We start from the raw sequence: 25255 nt of genomic DNA on the forward strand, positions 1-25255 counted from the left end.
CTGGATGTGCAAGTGTGTCGATTCCAAGAAAGCTGCGCAGCGCCGTTGGAGCTCGCCTTGGAGCCACTAATCGTTGAAAGTGCCTTGGTTAGTAGCACTGCAATATTTAGATAAGCACCGCTGGAATATGGGGGGTAAAAAGGGGGGAAAAAAGAGAGAAAAAAAAAAACTTGGTTACGTGGTGTATTTGTGCAACATTTGCTGTGATGCTGCGTCGCTGCTCGGGGGTTTTCGCTAAGGATGCTAAAGCTACTGGCCTACCCAAGGGCAAATGTAGACTACTACCGATGCTAAATTACATCTCAAAGGCCGTCTCTCATTTTATGCTACCTTGTGAGCAGCTGTTTTCACTCAGGATTGTTTTTTTTTTCTTTTTTTTTTTTCCAGTTTCCGGCATTTAAATACGGAAATGTTTCTATATGGCAACATGCTGGAACAGCGAAGCCAGTTTTCTGAAATTAGCGGTAATAATCCTTGAAATGAAAACATGCTCTCGTTTTGTGAACGCACGCATGATTACGGCGCCCTGGTCATAGCGGCAACCGCCCTTTTCTGAAGCCCATAATCTGGCGACGTCAAACTATTGATTCTGAAAGTAGTGGGATATTAGGTGAACTCGATAACCAAGTACTCACGCTTCTGTGGCTAAAAACAGCGCTGACACGAGACGAAGCAGAGGGTACACGACGCTGTTTCGTCTGCTTCGTCTCGTGTTAGCGCTGTTTTTAGCCACAGATCATGCACCAACCAGCCAGAATTTCCACCCTCTTAAAGTACTCACGCTTGTTTGAGAGCACTGCGTTGAATAGGCATTTGTTGAGCGCAGTAGCTAACTTAACTGCACCTGTTAAGCAGAGGCAGTGGCATAGCATGCTGTGTAATTTGTTTTTTGTAACTCTTTATGTATGTGATTGGTATTCTGCTCAAGTGTCATGGCAAGAAGAAACAACAGTGTTTATTTTTGAAGTTGTGGGCACCCCATAACATGCTTACGCAGAATGGTGCAGTTCGGTATTGAGTCAAATAAATAAGTGCTGGTTTTCACAACAACTGTTTATTCCTTGTATACATCTCAAAGTGACCTTGGCTAACTTGAATTCCAAACTATCTTACAGCTGCTTCAAAAGCTTCTGAATTAGGTGACATGTTGTACATGCACCATTATGCCTACCAATCTTTTTGAAGAAGGAATCATTGCTACAAAATTAAAGGATTAAGCTCACAAATTATAGCAACACTAGAAGAGAGGAGAACCAGAGTATTTTGACATCACTCCCTTATGGTTTGCACACTGGTCAGCTAGCAATCCAACATTTCAAAGAAACACTTGTTAATGTCATCATCATGTGCCACAAGTGTGTTTATAGTAAATTAGGTACTACAAGGACTTGTGGCTATAGTAAATTAGGTACTACAAGGCTACCCCGATGAAAGTCGTCTAGGAAATAGTATGAAACAACCAGTTTTAGGCATTTAAGTTTGAGGAACCTGAGTTCGATCCCAGCCATAGTGACCATGTTTTGATAGAGAAAAATGTAAGGCACCCATTTACTGTGTGATGTCAGTGCATGTTAAAAAAAAATCATTGGTCAAAAATGAGCCGGAGACCTACACTACAGAGTCCTGCAAAGCCTAAATCAATTTGGGACACTATACTAAACAAAACTGAAATACACTGCTTCTAAATTTAGGTGAAACAATGCCTTTGCTGTTTAGTAAATGCACGGCAAGCAATACACTGTAAACCATTTATGCAGAAGCAGTTTGTTTTACTGGCAAATGCCTTCAACTTTTTGGCAGGAAAAAGTGGCAGATGTGACTTCAGTTCTACAAATGACACTGGGCAGCCATGCAGCCATCAAAGAACCTACTTTGAATTGCAAATAGCCACATTTGTGTTTGTAAGGAGGCCCAAAGCACAGTGAATAAGCAAGATAGCGATGAAAATAATTCAACGAAAAGAAAGGTGGAGAGTTCAGCCAGCAGCAATATGACCCTAGCGTGCTGCTCCACACTAGAGAAGGGAGAAAAGGGAAATAAAAGAAGAATGAGGATACAAATGGTTGATGACAATGTTGTAGTGCAGTGAATTGGTTCGAGTTATAGAGAAGACCACGCACACAGTGGATTGCACTTGTCTCGCATAGTCGACATATAACACATGAAGTGCATATTCTCCACATGCACCAGTTGTCAGTGCACACACTTTCACTCTCATATTCTGGACCAAATGCATACACAGGCTCGCCACGCACTGATTCTGAAAAAGCTCAAACAAGACAGAAACATGATTGATCGCACTGTAAGCAGCTGTATAGCATGCGAAGCACAGCACTAACAATTTGTGGTGTGTCACATATGGAATGGTTTGACTGTTAAATTGGCAGGGTACCATGCCATCAACTAATGTCTAAAAGCTGAGATGATGGCTTTGGTTGGAAGTAATCTAAGCCCTTGGCGATGCAAGTACACAAACGTAATCCAAATGCATTGTTCTTGAATGGCTGCTTTCCAAATTGTTGATATTCAAATTAAAGTAGTGTGGTGCTGTATGTTTTTCTGAAAAACATCTTGCTGTGCAGCTAACTTCATTGCAACATCTGATTGAAGCTGGAACACCTGCAGCAGTACCACACAGCAAGACAAGAGTGTCCACGCAGATTGCAGAACTTTTGTAGACATGGAAAATAATAAAGTATGATTCATACTTATGAAACCTTTGCCCTTGTCTTCATTTTGATAGTGCGGCCCTAGGCAGCTGCTGCATCAAGATTTTCATAGGTGAACAGGCCCACCAGAACCAATGCACCCAACCAACCTTCTGCAGGGAGACCCAGCCGCTACCGATTCCAGTGGCTATGGGGAATGTGTTTATAAACCAGTACTACTGGAACTAGTAGGATCCCCGCAAGAAACCAGTAGGAAATTTTTACCTTGGATAAACAATTATCTTCTTTGGCACTTTTCAGCAATTGCTCTGATCCCTAAAAAGATGTTGGCTACATATCTACAGAATATCATTTAATATCTCATCAAGAGATGTGTGGGCATATGTGGGTATACGGTACATGTCCACTTTCTACTCTCTTCAACGTGGACATTATAATGTATACTATAATGATATATTATTAACATTTGCAGCAGATATTCACTAGATGTTCACTCAGTATAAGTTCTTTGGCTAAGATTTTTTTTTCTGTAAACTGATTTTACGAACGTTTACAAGGGAAAGTTATCAGATTGACGGCATGTGACTAGCACTTTGTGTCATCATTTCTACAATTAGTCATTTAGCTTCGAGGTGATGACTTCCTTCAAAAGCCTCTTCTCTTGCGCTTGCCAGCTAACTGCATTGGTCTGCATGGAAACTATCGCCTAATATATTGCGCTCGTGTACTTTCGACTCCAGTATAAGCGAGAAATGTAGCTCCAGTTCAGTTCAGTCGTGTCCGACTCTTCGTGACCTTATGGACCATTTCACGCCACGCTTTCCGGTCTCTCACTATCTTCCTAACATCACATAACTTCATCTGCAGTGCCTCGAGGATGCCATCTAACCATCGCGTTCGCTGCCTACCCCTTCTCCGGCGACCGTCAACCTTTCCCAACATCAAATCTTTCTCCAGCGACTCCTCTCTTCTCATCAGATGACCAAAGTAGCTGAGTTTTAACTTTAGAATTTGACCCTCCAATGAGCAGTCAGGGTTTATGGTCGACAATATCGACTGATTTGATCTTCTGGCAGTCCAAGGAACTCTCAAGAGTCTTCGCCAGCACCACAATTCAAACGCGTCAATTCTTCGGCGGTCAGCCTTTTACACAGTCCAACTCTCGCATCCATACATCACAACTGGAAAGACCATAGCACGGGTTATACGGATCTTGGTTGGCAGACTAATGTCTCTGCTCTTTACTAGGCGGTCAAGGCTAACCATTGCTCTCTTTCCCAGAAGCAGGCGTCTCCTAATTTCATGGCTGCAGTCTCCTTCCGAGGTAATCTTGGCGCCCAAGAGCAGAAAATCTGTCACAGCTTCCACTTCTTGTCCATTGATGCTCCAGGACTTGATAGGGCAAGACGCCATGATCTTTGTCTTTTTGATGTTCAGTTTAAGCCCAAACTTCTCACTCTCTTCTTGTACGCGCATCAGAAGTCTCCTGAGTTCCACTTCACTTTCTGCCATTAAAGTGGTATCATCCGCATATCTAAGGTTGTTGATACGTTTTCCAGCAATCTTCACTCCATATGAAGACTCGTCCAGACCGGCCTTCCTCATGATGCACTCTGCATATAGGTTAAATAGGCAGGGCGACAGTATGCAGCCTTGCCTCACTCCTTTCTCAATCGGAAACCAATCGGTAAGACCATGCCCAGTTCTGACTGTGGCCTCTTGTCCTTCATACAGGTTCCTGAGGAGACAGATGAGGTGAATTGGAACTCCCATCTCTTGGAGAGCTTGCCACAATCTGCTGTGATCTACGCAGTCAAATGCTTTCGCATAATCAATAAAGCAGAAGTAGATGGGTTTCTGGAACTCTCTTGCTTTTTCCATGATCCAGCGGAGGTTGGCAATTTGGTCTCTAGTTCCTCTGCCCTTGCGAAACCCAGCTTGCACGTCCGGAAGCTCCCAATCCACATACTGCTGCAGCCTACCTTGGAGGATTTTCAACATCACCTTGCTAGCATGCGAAATAAGTGCGATCGTGCGGTAGTTGGAACAATCTTTGGCACTGCCTTTCTTTGGAATGGGGATGTAAACTGACCTCCTCCAATCCTGTGGCCACTGCAGAGTTGTCCAAATCTTCTGACATAATGTATGCAGAATGCTAACAGCGTCATGGTTGAGGTTTTGAAGGAACTCAGCTGGAATGCCATCACTTCCGCTGGCTTTCTTCTTAGCAAGACTGGCTAAGGCCCATTCAACTTCACTCTTCAGGATGCCCGGCTCGAGATCAGTAATCACAACCGTCTTATGTTGGGTTTGCACATTCGGGTCCCTCTTGTACAGTTCTTCAGTGTATTCCTGCCACCTCTTCTTTATCTCTGAGGCGTCAGTGAGGTCCTTGCCTCGTTTGTCCTTTATCACGCCCAGCTTAGCACAGAAGCTTCCTTTGATATCTTTGATTGTCTTGTACAGAGCTCTTGTGTTCCTTAATTGGCTGTTGTCCTCAACTGCTTGGCACTGTATGTTCAGGAAGGCATTCTTATCTCTCCTTGCTATTTTCTGAAAATCCGCATTGAGAACCTTGTATCTTTCTCTTTCCCCCATAACTTTTGCCATCCTCCTTTCCTCAGCTATTTGCAAAGCCTCTTCAGATAACCAGTTTGCTTTCTTGCATTTCTTTTGCTTTGGAACTACCTTAGTAGCAACTTCTTGTATTATATCACGAACATCATTCCACATCTCTTCGGGCTCTCTGTCTTCTAGATCTAATTCTTGAAATCGATTGCTCACTTCCACAGCATACTTTAATGGAATTTGATCCAGATCATACCTGAAAGGCCTTCTAGTTTTCTGAGTTTTCCTCAATCGAAGCTTAATTTTGGCAACAAGAAGCTGATGATCGGTGCCACAATCGGCCCCAGGCCTTGTTTTTACTGCTTGTATAGCGCTTCTCCATCTCTGCCGGCAAAGAATATAATCGATCTGATTCCTGTACAGACCGTCCGGTGAAGTCCATGTGTACAGGCGCCTCTTGTGCTGTTGAAAATAAGTATTCGCTATGGTCAGGTTGTTTTCTTGACAAAACTCTACTAGCCTCTGTCCAGCTTCATTCGACTCGCCAAGACCAAACTTGCCTACAATTCCGGATATTTCTTCACTCCCGACCTTAGCATTCCAGTCTCCTACGAGAAAAACGACGTCTGATGATGGGGTGCGGTCTAAAAGGCATTGTAGGTCCGCATAAAATCTCTCAACGTCAGCTTCTTCAGCAGTAGTGGTCGGTGCATAGACTTGGACAACTGTTATGTTGAGAGGGTGACCTTGGATCCGCAGTGAAATCATTCGGTCGTTTTTGGGGTTGTACCCTAGCACTGCTTTACCCATTCTTCTGTTTACTATGAGAGCGACCCCATTCCTTCTCTTGGATTCGTGCCCACAATAAAAGACATAATGGTCGCCGGAGTTAAATTCTCCCATTCCGGTCCACTTGAGCTCGCTGATACCCAAGATATCAATGTTCAATCGGTTCATTTCTCGCTTGATGACATCCAGTTTACCTTGCGTCATAGATCTTACATTCCATGTTGCTATGTGATATATCTCCTTGCAACATCGGACTTTCCGGTCGCTTCCCGACACATCCACAACTGAGCGTCCTTTTGGCTTTAGCCCAGCCGCTTCATTCGTCCTGGAGCTACTAGGAATCGCCCTTTGTTCATCCCCAGTAACATGTGGGACGCCTTCCAACCTGGGGGGCTCATCTTCCGGCGTCATATGATTAATGGTATTGTGACTGGCCATAGGGTTTTCTTGGCAGGAAATACTGGAGTGGGTTGCCATTACCTTCTCCAGTGAATCACATTTTGTCAGAAATCTCTGCCGTGACCTGTCTATCTTGGGTGGCCCTACACAGCAGAGCTCACGACTTCATCGAGTTTCGCAAGCCCCTCCGCCACGACAAGGCAGTGATCCATGAAGGGGAATGTAGCTCCACTTTCCAAAAAAAAAAAAAAAAAAAAAAAAAAAAAAAAAATGTAGCTCCACTTTTTGTTAAATTGACTGAAATTCAACCCACATATAGCACTAGCCGAGTATAAATTATTTGACAATGATTGAAATATACTGCTATGAGCAATACTGGCTGATCGGCAAAGTACGTATCTTTCTCCATCCTTTTGAACCTTTTGCACAATCCAAGACTTGTTGGTTTCGACGCTGTAGGCTTCCAGCCATTCGTTGACGGCTGCCTCGTTTGTCAGGTTCGCGCGATACACTGATCCGAGCCCTTTTGACGCGAGCTCACCTTTTACGAGCTCGAGCGGCTCTGGGAGCTCGTCCATCATCTCTAGTTATCCGCAATTGACACACAAGTTCGCCAAGCACAAAATCACCCTGGTTAGCGCAGCGCGCAACGGATGAGCCAAGTGCACGTGCGTACAACCCAGAAGCACCAGACGAAATGCGTGGAGCTATGCGGATGGGGAGAAGTGCAAACTTCGGGGTGTAGCCGAGCCGAGCGACGATTCCAGAAAATACCAGAACAAGAACAGCCGCGCAAGTGACCACTGGACTGAAATTTACGTAACACATGACCGGTAACCGACCGACGTTTACAGAACACCAGAGCAAACAGCCCGCGCAGTGGTCACTGGACCGAAATTAACGTGATCGCGTGACCGAACTTTTAGCCGACGGCAATTCGCGTTATTTTTACGTGAACTTCAGCCGACAGCCGTGCGAAAATACGGGCGCTGCGCGAAAACGACACCTCAAGAGGCAGTGCCCTACTTTTTGAAGCTAGATCAGGGTGCCTTAGAACACGCAGCTACAAAAAGAAGTTTAACAATGGAGATGACGCATGTGCTGTATGTGGAAACTCCAGTGAAACAATTGACCATATTATACTCGAATGCAATGTTATCCATCTGGAAGTTGATGCAGGCGCAATCACTGTTCCTGAAGCTCTGGGGTTTAGAGATAACAATGGCCGGGTGAATAAACCGGCGATGGAAACTAGCAAAAAACGGCTGGAAGATTGGTGGCATAAAAGCAGAGAAGTGACATAATGTTAGTAATGTAGGAGCAAAATTTAATAAATAGAATGATGGTTTAGTTAACGATTCTAAATCAATAATTAAGATATATGAAGAAAAATTAGCATGATAGCTACTGCTATTACCCCGTTTCAAAGGGGACGCTCCTATATTCCATCCATCCATCCATCCATCCACCGAAACATGAGTACCTTTGACAAACACCAGCGGGAAAAAAAACGTAAATGCGAGCCCTGCATGAAACGAAACTGAAACCATGAGTAGTCTCGTCACAAGGCGCTAGGGAAAAACAGCGTCGCTGCTACTCGCGGAAGTGACGTTGTGTCACGTGCTTGCGCGTCAGAGCGTCGTCTGCTCGAGTGCTCCTACGGGATATGGTTTGTCAATACGCCACCCGGCCGGTTCTAGCCACCCTACCCGGGTTGAAGGACCCGCTCATCACGTACACGGAAATCACGGCTGAACACAGGGATGACAGACTAGACCTCCTACCTCCAGATCGGTCTCTCACACCTAAGGAGTGCATAGACTGGAAAAGATTACAAACCAACCGAATCTCTCCCTCCTCCAAAGTTTTGCTCCAAATGCGGGATAACAGCTAATCAGGATCGTCTAATTTGGAAATGCCCCAATTCTCCCTGGCATATTGATGGAATCACAGAGGAAGAAACTTGGGATGCCCTCCTCCGGAGGCAGGCTCCGGAGCAACAAGCTCGAGCAATCCGTCTGGCATCGTACGCTTTGCGAAAGACGTCCCCCTGCAGAGCTTCCTCTCCCTTGGAGGCTCCCTAGAGTCTGTGTAAGGAAGCGCAGGGGCCTCTACATCGACGGTAATAAAGTCATCTTGAACTTGAACTTGAACTTGAGAAACTCTGTTCCTGTTGAAAAAAAAATAGGATCATGAAGACAAATAGCCAAATATGATTTAAATAGTAAATCCTGTGGGGAACATTGCTGGCCATGGTTTACCGAGGTAAGGGTCAACAAAAAATTAGGAGGACGCTCAAGTTTCACCTTAAGAGTAGACGAGATTGAATTGAATTGAAGTGAAGTTTATTTTGCATCATATCACATACAATGTGTATATGACACTGGAAGCGCGAGGAAAACGGTGTCTCAAGGACACCTTGACAAAGCTCCACGCTCCCATAGTGGCATCACGCAACAGTGGCAGAACAGCTATGTGACAAAAAAATAAAATAAAAAATAAAAATGCAACAATAAAACAGCATTAGCAGTATTAATGCATTACTGCGCAACAGGGTCAAGCGGAAAGGATGAGGCGAAACTGGCCAAATAACTGAAAACATAGACAAACAATTTACAGAGAGTGCGCACAACACGGCTAATATTAATAATAAAAAAAAGCAAAGCAAGTAAAGTAACATATTGTCTTTAATTATCATTGTTGAAGGAGTTACTGATAATGGTACGTATTGATATCGCCTTTAACACCGCCTTTTCATTCTACGAAGTTTTGGCATTGTGAAACTGGCACAGCGTTTGGCAAAATGCTAAAGCCTAAATGTAAACACATAAATTGGTTCGATCACATATGGGGCTGCTTTCACAATAGTGGCTTAACGAAGCAGCCAATGACGAAGTTCGAGGCTAAGAAAGATTTAGAAATTATGTAAAGTGGGAAAGCAGCTGGGGAGAATCAGGTATAACTACAGATTTGTTGAAGGACGGGGGGATATCGCGTTAGGAAGACTGGCCCCTGTATATGCAATGCCGGGGGTCATCGACGGTGCCGGAATCATGAACTAACGCTAGCATTACCAATTAATTCATAACAAACGTGACGCTAAGGGCTTGGAAAATTACAGACTAATCAGCTTACTATCCGTTACGTACAAAATATTTACTGAGATAATCGCATATAGAATCAGGAAATTTTGGATTTCAGACAACAAAAGAATCAAGCAGGATTTCGGAAAGGGTACTCTACTATCGATCATATCCATATCATCAACCAGGTGATAGAAAAATGCTCGGAATATAACCAGCCCTTGCACATAGCATTCATCGATTACGAAAAAGCGTTGACTCAGTAGAAACCTTGGCAGTCATGCAGGAATTGCGAAATCAGGGTGTAGGCGAGTCGTATAGGAAAGTACTGGAAGATATCTATAGTGGCGCCACAGCAGCCATAGTTCTGCCTAAAGAAAGTGACAAATTCCCATAATGAAAGGTGTTAGGCAAGGAGGCACAATCTCCCCAGTACTATTCACAGCTTGCTTAGAGGAAGTATTCAGAGACTTGAAATGGGAGTAGTAAGGGATAAGGGTAGATGAAGAATACCTTAGTAATCTGCGATTCGCTGATGACATTGCCTTGCTAAGTAATTAAGGGGATGAAGGGGCTTTCCAGGCTTCAAAAGAGCAATCAGGTGGCTAATCTCTCAGTGTTCAGGAACAGTACTAGAAGCCCATATATTATTGAAATAATTAAGCAGCGCAGTTCGACCATCCTTGCCTTGGTTTTATAAAATTGAATAAGTTGATAAAGTGGAACTTACCTCATACCGGCCAGTTGCCTTAGCATGCTGTGTTGGAAAAGTTATGGAACGAATGGTTCTGGCAAGACTTGAGTGGTTTCTAGAAAGTAATGATCTTTATCCGAATATGATGACCGAATTTCGTCGGGTGATTGTGGTGGTTAAAACATTTATTAATAATTATATGGTTACAGAGAGGTGTTTGGGTTAGAGCCTTATTGCTCTCTTTCCCTCACAATACTAGATGGAGCTCCTATTCCGGGGCCCCATTGGCAAGTAACGCTGCCCGCGTCAGTTGAACCAAGGCCTTTTGAGCCTTGAGGTCTTGATAGCCTAGCAGGGCTGCCTCCCAGTCCTCCCTAGTTGGATTGGGGTTGGGAGGAATAGATGGGTTTGATTGGCACGCCCAGACCATGTGGGAAGTGTCAGCCACCTCCCTACACTACTGGCACGCGCGGTCAAAGGATGTACGTATTGAAATGCTTAAGCACCGCCGGGCACAGGGACGCTCTTCCATTGACAGCGTCATCGACCTTATGGCGACAGTAGAAAACGAAAAGTGTCACCATCGACTAGTAGCTGCTGTCTTTTTAGATATAAAGGGGACTTACGACAACGTCCTACATGATGCTATTCTTGAGGGGCTTGACGACTTGGGAGTTGGTGGCTGGCTGTACCTGTGGATTGTGAGCTATCTCAACGGCTACTCTGCTTACATGACTACGCCTGATGGAGATACTACCCACTATCAAGTCGGTCGTGGAGTTCCACAGGGAGGAGTCCTCAGACCAAATTTATTTAACGTTGCGCTAATTGGCCTGGTGAGTGAACCGCCAACTAATATCCCAGTTTGCAGGTGCAGCCTTGCAACTGCCCCTCTATTGCTTAGACTTTTACACTAATAAATTTTCGACGATCTCCGAATAATTTTGCAGAGGCTCGTTCATGTTCCGGCAGTCGGGCGCTCCATTTACCCAGAAGTAGAGAGCGCGGACTAACTCGTGGGTCATCTCGTTGCCAGGAACGGACGCGGGTGTGCGGGGGTCCAAATTAGGCTAATATTTCTGTTTATCCGTCTACTAGCAAGAATATTTGCCGTATCCAGATGGCCGTTTTGCTATCGCTAATTATGAAATTGGCATCCATTCCAACGCAATCGAGCACTATCGCAACTTCTTCAGCCGCTTTCGTGTTGCGGCTTCTAATCGTGGCTGCCGATACGGGGGCACCTCGACCACCGACGCCACTGCCGCACCCGATTCACGTCACTTGCCGCATCCACGTACGCAACCGAGTCGCTGTCCATCGATTTGAAGCGTCTGATTAATTTCCCGGGTTCGAACCCGACCGCGGGCGACTGCGTTTCCATGGAGGCGAAACGGAGGTGATGGTGCGAAACATTTATAGACATATACAAAGCTCCTCTGCGCTGGTTAGTGGTAAGACGCCCCATTACTGTGCCGGAGTACCCGGGTTCGATCCCGACCGCGGTGGCTAGCGTTTCGTAATTGGAGGCGAAACGAAGAGGCGTCCGTGTGCTGTGCGATATCAGCGCACGTTAAAGATACCCAGGTGGTCGAAATTACTCCGGAGACGACCTCCACTACGGCACCTCTTCCTCTATTTCCTGTTTCACTCCCACCTTCCTCCCTTCCTTGGCGGCGCGGTTCAGGTGCCCACAGAAACAAGTGTGACAGATACTGCACCCTTCCCTTCCTGTGAACCAATTATTTGAAAACTCTGGAGCTCCGCCGCTGCCCTGCGCGGCGAGTGGCGCTGCAGTCGAACCAGGCTTGATCGCTCCGACTCATTTGGCGGCGGCAGCAGGCGTTTCAGCGGTGCGCGCGCGAGTTCAAAGCGCTGACTTGACGCCGTGGAGACTAGCGGCTCCGGAAATATGATGAATTAAGCATTCCTATTTCCTTGATTTTTTTTTTTCATAGTTCGCTGAGTTGAGTAACAGATTCCATTCATGTGGGCGGCGCGGTTTGCGAATTAAGTTGCCATTGCACCTAATAACGGTAGCGAGAAGGATAGGAAGCGAACCACTCTATTATTCCTGCCTAGGAGTTCATTTTTAAAGCATGCGTATGTCCGTGTGTAAGAGGAGCCCTTTTAGTTCTTGAAGGTCCTTCTCTGTGATAATATGCACAGTCAGTAATAATTTAACAGACGACCGAAGCGCGCGCTCAAAGACCCGGTCCACGCTGACCATGGAACCGTTTTGCGAAAATTAAAAAAACAAACAAACAAAAAAACAGTGCGCGGTGTGAAGACCTTAACGTGACAACTTGAAGAGAAAAAAGAAGACGCACGCAGCGCTGTCGTCTACGTTTGACTACGCTTCCATTACTCTCCAAGTTACCATATGCTTTCTGTTTACAGCAAAATGCAACACCGACTTTCCTGGCAGCCTATGTAGCGCAATTAATGTAGTGCAAATTAGTTTAGTGCAATCGTACTCTAGAAGCTGTCCAAATATATATTATTTGATGCTGTAGCGTGACGTTCACATTAATTCTCAATTAACTAATTACAATAATCAATAGGGAAGAATAGAGACAACGGGTAACAACGGAGAAGTACAATTAGTCCAGTGCAATCATATCAATATAAGAGACAAAGTCACTGCGGACGCGCTTTGCACACATGTATGTACATTCCAAGAAACAAGTAATGCTGCATGCATGCTCATTTCACGTAACCAACAATAACCAACAACTGGGAATAGCTCCCATTGATTCTGCCAAACTGCATAACCGGCAGTTCCCTATGCCGCTATTTTGATACTTCACTGTTCCAACTGCCAAGTGTGGCGGGGGAAAATTGCAAAGCCTGCTGTCGGAGCTTTTCAGCACATAGACAACTTATCTTAACTAAAATGTGCGCACACAGCCAGTTTCTCAGAAGCAGGCGTGTGGCGTTTGATTGTTCACAAAATGGTACAAAATATACCAGAAAAGTATCATCTTCCCCTTTGGCGAAAACCAGTCAATCATCCCGCGTACGCTGCTGCTACACCATAAAAATGGTTGCTTGCAAGGTTTTACCTAAGTTCCTAACTGTTTTGTGAGTACCAATTAAGTAGCAGCTCCTGAAAAAAAAAAAAAAAAAAAACGACAGCAAGAAAAAAAAAAAAAAAAACAACGCTCACATTATTGCTTCAGACCAATTAATACTTCGGAAATGCTGCCCTTCGCCCATAGCGCACCAGCTTTTGCTGTCGCTCCAAGGTGTCAGTCAGGAGCCGGTTTCGACCGCCGCGCCTCATACCCTATAGAAAGCGACCGGGCGCCGCCCGCGTTGTACAGCGGAGGCGGGGAGTTTTCAAACTGAAGTTGGTTCTAGTAACGTTGCCTCAAACCATGTTTTCTTATCGGCACGTCTCAGCGCTGCTAAGTATGAAACCCCCAAAGTAAGGGAAATGACAGCAAATAAAGAGCTTTCAGGACCGAATTCTTGCGTTTGCGACTGTGTTTTAATGGAGGAGAAAACGCAAATGACGCTCGTGTGTGTTACATTAAGGAACAACAAACTGTGGAAACCGACACGGAGACCTTCATTTAGGCGCTTTTCTAATTTCCTTCTTTCAGCTCCTCCTCCATGGGCTTTTTCCCACGGTGCAATTCAGGTGTCCGCCGAGGGCAACACAGTTACTACTAATTTCCTTGTTTTTAAGAGCGTTAGCTTTCACTTTTCACTTTGGGCGATTTCGTGTCGGTTTATCCGGGGTCTGTCACGTGACTACTAAGGGCTTGCGCTAGAATTTCTTCAAGTCCGAACCAGCATTCACCATGGTGGGTTGCCACCCTATCCACCCAAGATGGCGGCCACCCTAAGGCCCACCCTAGGCAACGTGAGGCCAGCCAAGGTGGCGGTCACCCTAAGCCTACTTTAAGCCCACCCTAGGGGTTAATGCGAGGCTTTACATGTGGGCTGGCAGCCTACGCTATCGCGTCATGCCCTAACAGTGGAGCTTAAGCATCCCCCTTGATTTTTCAGTACTCCTTGCGAAATTTCACAGTATCGTCACCGACGCTAATAGACACATGAGGAGTAAGGAGGGCGTGGTGAAGCTTCGGATGGAGCCACACGAAGTAAAATTTTTCAGAGACAGGACAGGTTCTCCATCCGCTGCTCGGTCAAAGTTTCGACTTGAATAGGCCTTCATACCGTTCGTATCAATTTCCAGCTCGCTACGGACTTTGAAATAGTTGGTCTCCAATCTCCATGGTTTACCTAGCTTACTGCACTCCAACGGCTGATCAGTGAGAAGGCAGCTGCTTTCTAAGGAAAACAAAACAAAACAAAAACTGTAAGCTTCAGCTCTCAAAATGAAACATACGGTTTTAGGCAAATTCTTGCTGAATGCGGCATGACACAAGACGGCGTGAGCATTTCTAAGCCACTTACTGCCATCTACAGAGAAAAAATTTCAGGATGAAGGAGACAATTTGATTGAAAATGCGCGCGGCTTCTTACCATATCAGGACGAGGCGAGTACCTCAATGAGCGGAAGTGGGACGTTATGAAACATCTGGTCCCTGTGCGGACGGTCAGTAGTGTCAATCCTCTTTAAGAGAGCGAACACGGGATTAGGACAGCAGGACACTAGTAAAAATAAAAAAAAAAATAAAGTACTCTCATAATTCTCTTTCTTTTTTTTTTTCATCTGGGGTACCTCCCCAACCGAGTTCAGTAGGCCCGATAAGCATGCTTTTGTGCTACGGCCAACACATCCTGTCGAGCATTATTCTCCGCAGCAGAGGGCATAACCTTCCCGCCGTCCGCTTGAGAAACGACCCAATTGAAAATGTTCCGAAGGTTGTTTAATCAACTGTTATCACGTACAGCGCAGCATCCTAACAAACAGGGTCAAGGTAACGTTTTGTTACTGGACGACAAGGTGTGCGTGTGTTTGTGTGAAGAAACAGCATTTATTTGGGAATGTGCGAAACTGTCTCGCGAACACTGCTGGAATTCACCGTGGCTGTGACAACGTGTGCTTCTGATTTTTAGCATTCAAACAACAGCATAATAGGAAAAAACGACATCATATTTCTGGGCATTTCTATGTTGCGTTTCGTCACTTTCCAAGCAGCCTGATTCGCGAGCGAAAAAAAAAAAAAAAAAAAAAAGACATCTCGACCAGTTGACGACATCTCGACCGGTTGCACCGAAATGAAAATGTTTTGCTCGGGAGGAATGGCCACACGAAGTGATTCAATCACAGTCAACCAGGTGAGTTTGGAACGATAGTGATTTAACGTGAAGAAAAAAAAAAAAAAAGCGAGTTAACGAAGCACACAATACCGGGGCGAATGCATACCGTTAACACGTATTGCCAGCCGACGTGTCAGAGGCTGATACCATCGTCAGCGCTGTCGTATCTCAAGACTTTTGAACACAGTATGAGCGAATGCAGATATCTCAGTCGAACACTGAGCTTATTTCTGCATCTCAATTTTTATGGCGCATTCGGAGCTTATGCTCGCCGAAGATTCACCGATATAAAGGTGACTGGCACACAAAGGAAGGTGGCAACACATGGTGCATTTATGACTGAACGAGTACATATTTCACTTTTGTGAGGGACTGATAATGTGCTGTGCAACACACAACAATGAGTGAAATTGTTTCCTCAAACTGGGTAACGCCAAGCGACATATACCACCACCGCGAAATATTTCACAGAAAAATTCAAGTACGTGCTGACAGAAAAAAAATGAAATAAATGTCGGGCAAGAGATATAAAAAAAAAAAAGACGAACATTTTGCTGCCCTCGGCCATAAAGTTGACGCAAAGCGCAGACAGGACCGAGCGCATGTTGCGCTGGCAACAGGTCGCAACAATGCTTCATGCCTGGGGCCTCGGTGTCAACATGCGCTTTCCGTTAACTCCGGACGGACGGACAGTGTGCCCATTGCAACAGCGTTATCCCGAAGAGGATGCTTTTACCGCTCTTCCCACGCTAACCGTCAGTACTCGTCTGGGAAGAGTTGTGGAGACTTCAACCCTCTCCGTGCGCAATACTCACAGCGTTCCACGATCTGCCGGGCTAGTTGGTTATAATCCATATATGTATCAGCAGAGTGAACACAATCATGGGGAAATGCAGACAGGATAGAGTGCTGATGCACATAGGTGCAGATAGGTAAGCGCTCTGTCCTATCGGCATTTCCTCTTGAATATGTTCGCGCTGCTGATACATATGGATCGCAGCGTCCCCCCGCCTTTACCGGCTATATTGTGTAGCAAGAGTGCACAAAATTCTGGATGTGCAAGGCCCCTTAATAGCATACTGTTTGTGAGAAGAGGACCTAGGACGACACAAACGAAACTTGTCTCTAACAGTGGAAAGAAAACGAAACAAACAAACAGGGAGGTTAAGAGAACTGGCGAGAACAAAGCACTTTCTTCTCTAAGAATGTGAGGCGTAGTATTCCACACTACGGTTATGTACAAACGATTATCTACGGGCTTTTGTGTATCAGAGAGGTGCTCTTTGCGTCGTCTGCGTCGACAAGACAAGAGAAGCTGGCGTACGTGTCCGCGACTTGTGGTACGTTGCGGGCTTCGGGCCAAGTCAGTCCCGCTTGGAGAAAAAACAACTGCCCGCTGCGAGGGCTGGTCCGATGATGCAGCACGCGCGCGCCACACCTCACACTTCCAGTGACGTCAGCACGGGCGAAGCGTTCGGCGCTCCACTCAACCACTCGCTCTAGTCCCTGGTGAACCGGAAGTGAGCTCTTTTTCTCGAAGCTATACAGATGGGAAGAAAATGGCTTCTGGTCGGTCGACACGAAGCCCGGAGATGAGCAACGAATGGTGCAACGAACGCGACAAAGGTACAGCGCACACATCCACAGTCAAAACTTAACATTGGCACGCTCTCCGAAGAGGCCTTATTATTGCGACACAAAACACGTGATGGAAACCTCTCATCATGTACTCCTGAAACAAAGCAAAAAGAGACGAGACAATTGAAAATGCACTGATTAACGGTTTTCCAGCTTTTTACAGGACAGAGCTCCAGGGCTGGATTTGCAAAGCGGTGTGCTCCGTTCTTGAGCGTCAGACTCTGGGGGCTTCCAGCCGCGATAGCGTGGTAGTCCTCGCGAATCTTAACGACTGCGTCCAGGACCTGACGAACTCCTCCGCCGAATGAGCCCCAAGATAGCAACAGCGCATTGTTAGGCAAGCTCTGCGGATGTGTTAGTGCAGGGCAAATACTGGTTCACGCTTGTACCGGTGCAAAAACCAAGCTAACAAAAAACAAACAAAAAAAAAACAAAAGTGGAAGGCAATGACGACCATCGATACAACGGTGAGGCAATGCATTTAGCCGCGGAAGAAGGCGCCATTTGATTAGACGCTTATTATCTCTGGCTACACTCCGCACATCCAGTGTGCCGCAGGTAAAACTGATACTCTGAAGAAAAAGCTTCCAGCAATGCATTCTCATGGATTCCAAGTTTTTGTTTCATCGTTCAGGCGGCCGTCAAACAATGCTATGCTTGAAGTGACGTGTACCCATATCTTTTCTAGCTTTATTCACGAAAACCCTGTTCTTGCCAACACACACTTATAACTGACGATTATTGCAAATAGTGTCAAAACCAGGGGAGTTTATAAGTCATTTTTGCACAATGATACCAAGACTTGCTTCAGTCTAGGTCGACAGATACAGAACCCAGTTCATTTTAATGGCATATGCTTTACTGAACGCTATAAATATATTCCTTGTAAGGTTTAAGACTTCAGAGAGCAGCAACTGTCCAACGTACACTTCCGACCGCTGGATTTGCTTTTGAAAAGTGCACCATTTCTGGCGCCCATGAGGACAAAATGTCATTAAAAATGAGGAGGAGGCATCGCCTCAACTTTTAGTGTTTTAGGGACTCCACGAGGGCATAAGTTCTCCATTACAAGACTAAAAAGGCAAATCATGTACCTGAAAGTGTTCGATATTGTCTGTACATAAGTTTTCAAGTTGTTTGTTTCTCGGAGAGGAATACGCAATGTGGATACATTCCTCTAAGCTGCCATTTACGCGGAATGTGATGGAATGTGTGCGGCGATAACAAACAATACAAACATCCGAACCCATCACTAAGTGTGAGCGTGCACGTGCAGCTGAGCGAAGCATCGTAATATTTACAACGTGCAAGTAGCCTTAAGTTTCTTCCCTTCTGTGGCAAGAGAGAGATAGAGAGAAAAAGAAAGGTCTGTTTTGAACTTATAAGCAATGGCACTCGTGAATACGTTAGGGAGGGCTGAAGAAAAAAAAAAAAAAGGCCACTGCAACAACTTCGATTGATTTCCATTTTCCACGCTGACTCATTTCACATACGAACTGCGACCAGACCGGGCCGAACCGCGGTGCCGCTAAACACAACTTTACTATACCTCTACGGGAGGAGACACACCTGAGTTTCAATTAACGCATGAGAGAAAAACGCACGTCACTCGACAGCGAACACCGGGCGCAAATAGAAAGTTGGCGTACGCAAAGATTTAGCACGCAAACACAACACGAACGGAACATCAGCGCTTTTTTCTTTTTTACCACGACTCGTGGACCCGTACGGGGAACACACACACACACAAACATCTCGATTCACTCGTCGCTGAAGGCGCTTATTCTCCAAGGGGGCACCAACACTGAGCACAACATACTTGTCCTCGAGCGCTTGCAAGAGCCACAAGTCGTATGAGGCAGTGGTGAGCAAGTACGGTGTGAATGAAGGCGCGCTCGCTCGTCGCGGGGCGCCTATCACTGACAGGTAACAAGGGAAACGAAGAGCAACCATCAGAGCGCGGTGCGTGAGCCGACAGGTGCCGACAGTTGCAAAGCGGCGGCACGCAGTCCTAACACCGTTTGCTTCTGCGACACCGTTCAGGCGGATAACAGAAAAATGGGCGTGTACGTGCGATAATGTTAGTTTCACTTGGCCTTTTTTATCTTTTTTGGTAAAACACGGATGAGTTATTTCTGAGAGGTGTTACAGTGAGATGAGAGAGGGAGGAGGTCGCTTGGGGCCTCCATATTGAAAGGGTCGTGAGTTCCGCCCTTGTGGGGTACAGGCGCATGGCTCTGACACAGAGTGCGTTATAAAAAAGAGCAAACTTGTACACGGTGAGTAGATAGTACCTTGTGTGCGTTCACTGACGCTACGGTTAGGTGATGGCATCGACGGCCATGCATGGCTCAGGTTTGGGAGCACATTCGCGGGCAACGATAGGACCGGAGAATAAGAGGACCGTTTTTCAGAAACGTACAAACTTGCTCTGTCGAAACTTCGAGCAGGTACAAAAGCTGCTCCGTATTTGGCACTGTATAAAAAGAAAAAAAAAAAAGGAAAACTGTACCACGTGTTCTCGAGGAAGTCCTTTGCGCCGGGGACTTCGGACCTCTCTCAGTAACGTCGGCTTCAGCTTCTATTTTTCTTCACAGGAAACAATGACCACAAGAACAATCATTACGGTGAGGTGCCGTATTGGTCGGCTCAAGTTAGTGCGGTTAAGATGAGCCCCGCAGTAAAGCTCAGATCCTGACGATTTCGCTCGAGACACAACCAAGGAAACGAAGCATTTAAGAAATTTGGGAGCTTTTCCCCAGCGACTAGAGTCTGCAAAAAGAAATATCTTTCAGTTACTTAGTTATTAACTAGAACAGGAGTTGGAAAATTTCACTGCATATTTCTTTGTCGCTTCCGTTAGTATAAGCAGAGTCCTATCAGCCATTTGTAAGCCGCGCAGAATGGCTTTGCATTCTCTAAAAGTTAAAGTGGACCGGACTGCACACGCGCACAATACCGTTTTAATGCACATTTTAGATTAGCAATATTTTACTTTCGGCGAGCACAAAGATTGCTGCCGAAACTTTACGAAACAAACTCTGTTCGTTGAAGTGGGACTCTTGAAGGCGAAGTCAGGTCTCTACGGAAGCAAAACAATTTCCAGTTTCAATTGTCGTAGTCAGTTTTTCAATTTTCGACATTTTCAATTTTTCTATCAGGGAACTGCTAGAGATTTTCATACACGCGAGCTTCAAGTAACCAAACATGCATTTGGGCACGGACCACTCCACAAAAACCCTTTGCAATCAGAGTGCATGAAAGTTGAAACGCGTGCTTCGGACTTTTTTTACATATTTTTGAACCCTATTACCGTTTACGAACAAAGTGGCAAAAATAGAGCGCCCTTAAGCGTCTTTTGACAAATACTTAACCGTTACATCTAGGTGCCAAATTTTCCATCTACGTAACCAGACCGGCACCACGGTTTTCTCAAACATAGCAAAACCGACTAATCCTGCCGCCGACAACCAATATGCTTAATGTTTCACTAGTTTGCGTGCAGAAGCGTTCAAGCCTAGAATCGTTGGTCGGTCAATCAGAAGAGAAATTGCGTTCATCCGTAGGGTGTCCCCAAGCGCGACCACCAGCAGCAAATTTTCTCCAATCTCCGTAGTCTCAGTGAGACGTAGTGCAGGAACTTTCTCAAAACCTGTGTGTCTAAAGATCTTCGTGGGCATACGAAACCAACTGCATTATTCAGTGTAGGAATATAAGGCTTGTTCGAATTATGACTCTGATAAGATAAACACTTTAGATTATGACAGGCCAAATTCTGCACAAACTGAGCATTTGCTTTTCTGCACGAAATGAGCGTGACAGTGTATAACTTCTCAATCTCCACTCAACCGGTGAAACGAGCCTTAGTCTCCGAAGCTCGTTCCTTAATGGTTGCTCACACTGTGAGACTAATTAATGCACAGTTTTTCGCAGTGTAACTGAAGGTACTGCATCCGCCCCGACTCCGCGGCCGTCGACGGCGCAGAAGGTGGCGACGGACGGCGCACGGAGCAGACGCCGCAGCACAGCGCAGACGACACGCCGCAGTGCGATCACAGCACAGCAGATACGCTCTTGTGGCGGCGGCGGTCAGGGCCTCGCGGACGAAAAGAGCACAATGCAGGTGGCCACGGCGATGGAGAGGATGAAGGCGGCCAGCAGGAAGCGGTCGCACACCACGGCCACCTGATGCCACTCTCCGCGCACCGCGTCCCGCCGGTCGCGCTCGGCCACGCGAAGCTCGTTCTTCTCGATCGTCTGGTACACCTGCGCCACATGAGGAGCACAACTTCGTCAAAACGGTGCGGTGCGATCCCTGCGGCACCTGCTTTCACGGCTACAGCCATTGAACGCCGCAAGGGCCGTCACCATGACTTCTGCTTCCCGAGTGGGATGGCGCCCCATGGAAATATGTTTACGGAAAAGTCTTAAAAGCACTTTTTTATTGCGAAAGCAATACTACTCCCATTTTCAACCCTTCGCGTAGCCACGGTCGGTAGGCACGTTTGACGTTTAATGACCCCAGATGGCTGTGACGTCATACCAGCCGCGAGATATGGGCTACCAAGTCGAGTCGTCGGGTGGCGGCGGTCGGTAGGCACGGCGCGCTGCAGCTGGAGCCGAGCTGCTACCGAGTGGAGGCGCTGCTGTCACCTCTTCTCTCGCAGTTGGGAGGAGGAGGAGGAAAACGATGGATATATAAATGCTCGCGCTTGCTCAGCTGAGGCACTCGCTATGCATCCTAATAAACAGAATGAAGTCACACCGTCTCGATGAAGCCAGGAAACGACAGCGGGCTACAGAGTACAGAGACACACGAACAACGGGAACGGCGCCTCGCTCGACGGCGCGCTTAAATAGCTACACGAGCGTGTCACGCTTCTCTTGAATCGTCCTCAACTGGTGACGACTCCGAATGGAATGCAATGGAAGCTTTGAACAGTGAAGACTCTTTGTCGACGCGTTCACTCAGCAGTAAAGAACGTAGGAATGCAACTAGGCGGCATCGACGCGTCCAGGAAACAGAAGAACGCGGCAGCGGAACTATAGCGTAGCTATGCTATTATTGCTTTCGCAACCTACCGGGCTAAGTCCCAGCTAATTTTCTTTCACAGTGCACCTACGATGTCGTCCCTTAAAAAATAATAAGAGCGCAGTATTTCCTTGAACAAACTACAAGAGTACGAAGCCTCATTTTGAAGAAGATGTATGTGAAACATTGCGATATGTGCGCGTGGGTGTTGTCCGGGACCGGCAACGGAGAGGAGCGCGACCCATATTCACTGTGTGCGCGCGTCCCACTGTATAACAATTTTCCGAGCAATCTTCCTCATTTCATCGTGCACGCAAGTAGGCAGCCGTTCGTTAGCTGTTGGCGCGTGGTTTGAAGAACACTGCTGGATATTATAAAATGACGTTTTGAAGCTTTATTTTTTAAAACGCCGCGATCAACGTGTGTTTTGAAGGCGGATACGTCCTCGCATAAACTTCCCCTCACATTCCAACGTACTTTCACGTACGTGCGCTACACAGGTTCAACAGCACGGTCCTTGAAACTGGACAGCCCAGATTTATCTACGCAAAATACCGCCCTCAAATGGCATTACAAACAAACTAAAACAAGCTGCGTACCGTTGGAGATGACGGCTACCTGTGCCGCCTGCCACCACGTTCTCGTCCTGTGCGGGCGGTCATAGGTTCCATGCGCACGTATTGTGTTGTTTTAAAAATACGTTGCCTTTGAAATGGCGTTTCATACTTCAGTAATCTGTTTTAGGGTGTAATCGTCTTTTCTTCATGAAGGGACAACATCCTAGACACACAGTGAAATCATAAAGATGCTTTTAAAATTTGTTTACATGTGTCCTTATGGAACACAATTTCACTCCGGATGCAGAAGTGGCTATGATGGCGCTGGCATAGCTCCGCGGTTAGATGTGAACGAAGCTTATACGAGCGTGCTGCAGTCGTACCAAACAGGGCGCCTCAATAGCAGCGCCGCCACGAATGTCGCTAATTAGCGCGGTGGTAGTTTTGGTTAAATTATGTTGAGTGTACAGTGCGCTTATTAGCGAGAAAAAGGAGTTAGAAACGGCGTGACTATTCTGCGCGAGTCGAAATCACGCGGTTCTAAATCCGGCATGAAGTCGGGTTCAGAGCACAAAGGGATCGCTAAAGCGTCCGTTCGCATCAGCGTTCGAGCTGTTGTATTCATATATACTCGAGACAGCGGTGTACTATGAAGACGACGATCATCACCATTATCTCCACCACCCTCAGTTGAACTATATATACACACTGCAGGGTAAATGTCTCTCCTAAGTCTGTGCGCATGAACTCGATAGCATTGGGTCGAGTCAGCGTCGGGTAATCGAGGTCACCCTTACTCGACCCGCTTGGTGTCGGGTAAGTATAGAAGCGGTGCCTGGCGTCGATATTCGCATTTATTGTGCGAGTTTCCTGTTCGTGTTAAATTCCCGTTTTTCTATTGTCGAGAGCTTTGCTTACTATTTTTTATCGTTCATGAGGGGAACGCATTCTATTTTGTTGACGATTCAAGCCGCACCGAAAGACTTTTGATCCCAGAGTTCCTCATAACTGAACTCCCTGACTGGACAGCGTCTACATGCTTTCAGACAAACGATGTAAGCCAGTTAACGCACACCCTGCATGCAGGCGCTAACTCGACTCGCTCCGCCGTCTACTTTACTGGACCCGACGGCGTATACATAGACGCGACAACTGGTTTTTTGCTCGACAGGATAACTCGAGGACTCTCTCAAGTTCGTGCATACAGGGCTTCATATCCCTTCAATTCACTCTGTCGTGTGCCAGATGCAGCCGTTCTCTGCGAGGTTCCTAATCAAGTTTGCGGGGGTTCAATTCCACCATTTGGCCACACATATTTTTTAACTGACGCCCTTAGGTGTAAAGTCATTTAAAATATTGGTCACCCAGGATTTTACAGTCTCACTGACTCCAGTTTTTTTCTTCCGTGCGGGACCTCCAACGATATTGCGCGGGAAACGCAACGGCTTCACTTTGCATGGTCGTTAATGACAACAGTTCACGATTATTCGGTGTACGATAGCAGTGCATGCTGTCGCGCTGTGTGCTCTTCGGTGCGGAATTGAATGGCATGGGGACGGTGCGTGCATACCTTGGCGAGAACCCGCAAGAATTGCTTCTCGAACTCGTCCGAGGAGCCGTCGACCGCGGGACCCGGTACCGGCGGCGGCGGCACTCCGCCGCCCAGCATGCCTCCGAGGCCGGCGCAGAACTCCTTGCGGTGACGGAGCCGCGGTGAGAAGTTGTACCTCTCGATGTGGTCCAGCTCCAGCTTGTCTGAATCCAGGGACGGACTCGGTGGCTGCAGCCTCGAAGACTTGCTCGAGTCGCGCGACGAATCGTGCCGCTGGTGGTGGTTCTGAGGTTAAGACAGCTTCCGTTTAATCATCTATACACGTGCACGTTGTGAGCACAGGGAGATAGAAAGTTTTCATTGTAGTTGGACATGGATACACTATCACATGGCTTACATGCTACTCTAGGCTGGAATGACCGAGAATCACATTGAAGGTTTTAATTTACTCTAAATCTCAACACCTGCATGAAGACCACGGAAAGTGCAGACTTTTTCAACCAATCAGGAGAGAGCACTGACCTTAAAGGTATTCCTGCACGGCTCGTTCTCAGCGTGTATAGTCTCTGCAAGCGCCACTCGGCAGAAACGCCGCGTATATGAGACCAGTGACGGAACGATATTCTCGCGATCCAAGCAACAGATTGTCAAGTGGCAGTGTTTTTTCTTTTTTAGAGGTAGCCAGCTCGCGGCACAAAGGGCAAAAGTTCTATTCCAATATAGCGATATTGCCTGTCTATGAAGTCACGCCCCTCTCAAGCAATGAGGATTTTCTTCACATGGCGCCGACATCACATTCCTTGCCGCATGGGACCTTTAACGTTATTGCATTAAAATCGAATATCATTTTAGAGAAAGCATGCGAACGAGGTCCTATTGATCGTTTCGATAGACTTGGCCAAAAGCGTCGGCTCAAGGAGGCGCTTTGTTTGTTTGCTTCCCTGTCCTAACTTTGACACTTTTTGTTGTTCGGGAAACGTCCCCGTCTGTTAGCTGTTTTTTGTGGTCGCGTTTTGGAAGGCAGCAGACAGATATT

At 46.5% G+C, this 25255-nt stretch overlaps 1 protein-coding gene across 1 annotated transcript in view; it reads right to left on the minus strand.

Moving 5' to 3' along the window:
* Window positions 1–16351: 16351 nt before the first annotated feature.
* LOC146185405 (neuronal acetylcholine receptor subunit alpha-10-like) overlaps window positions 16352–25255 on the minus strand; it is a 43506-nt gene continuing 34602 nt past the window's right edge. Inside the window, exons 8-9 of the mRNA XM_084607812.1 lie at window positions 24238–24504; window positions 16352–21344 (exon numbers count right to left, since the gene is read on the minus strand). Of these exons, the coding sequence (XP_084463938.1) occupies window positions 21168–21344; window positions 24238–24504 (444 nt within the window). The 3' untranslated portion in view covers window positions 16352–21167. The remainder of the gene's footprint in view (window positions 21345–24237; window positions 24505–25255) is intronic.

The sequence above is a fragment of the Amblyomma maculatum genome, chromosome 6, assembly GCF_055883805.1.
Source record: "Amblyomma maculatum isolate TAMU_Amacu chromosome 6, ASM5588380v1, whole genome shotgun sequence".
Taxonomy (NCBI): Eukaryota; Metazoa; Arthropoda; class Arachnida; order Ixodida; family Ixodidae; genus Amblyomma; species Amblyomma maculatum.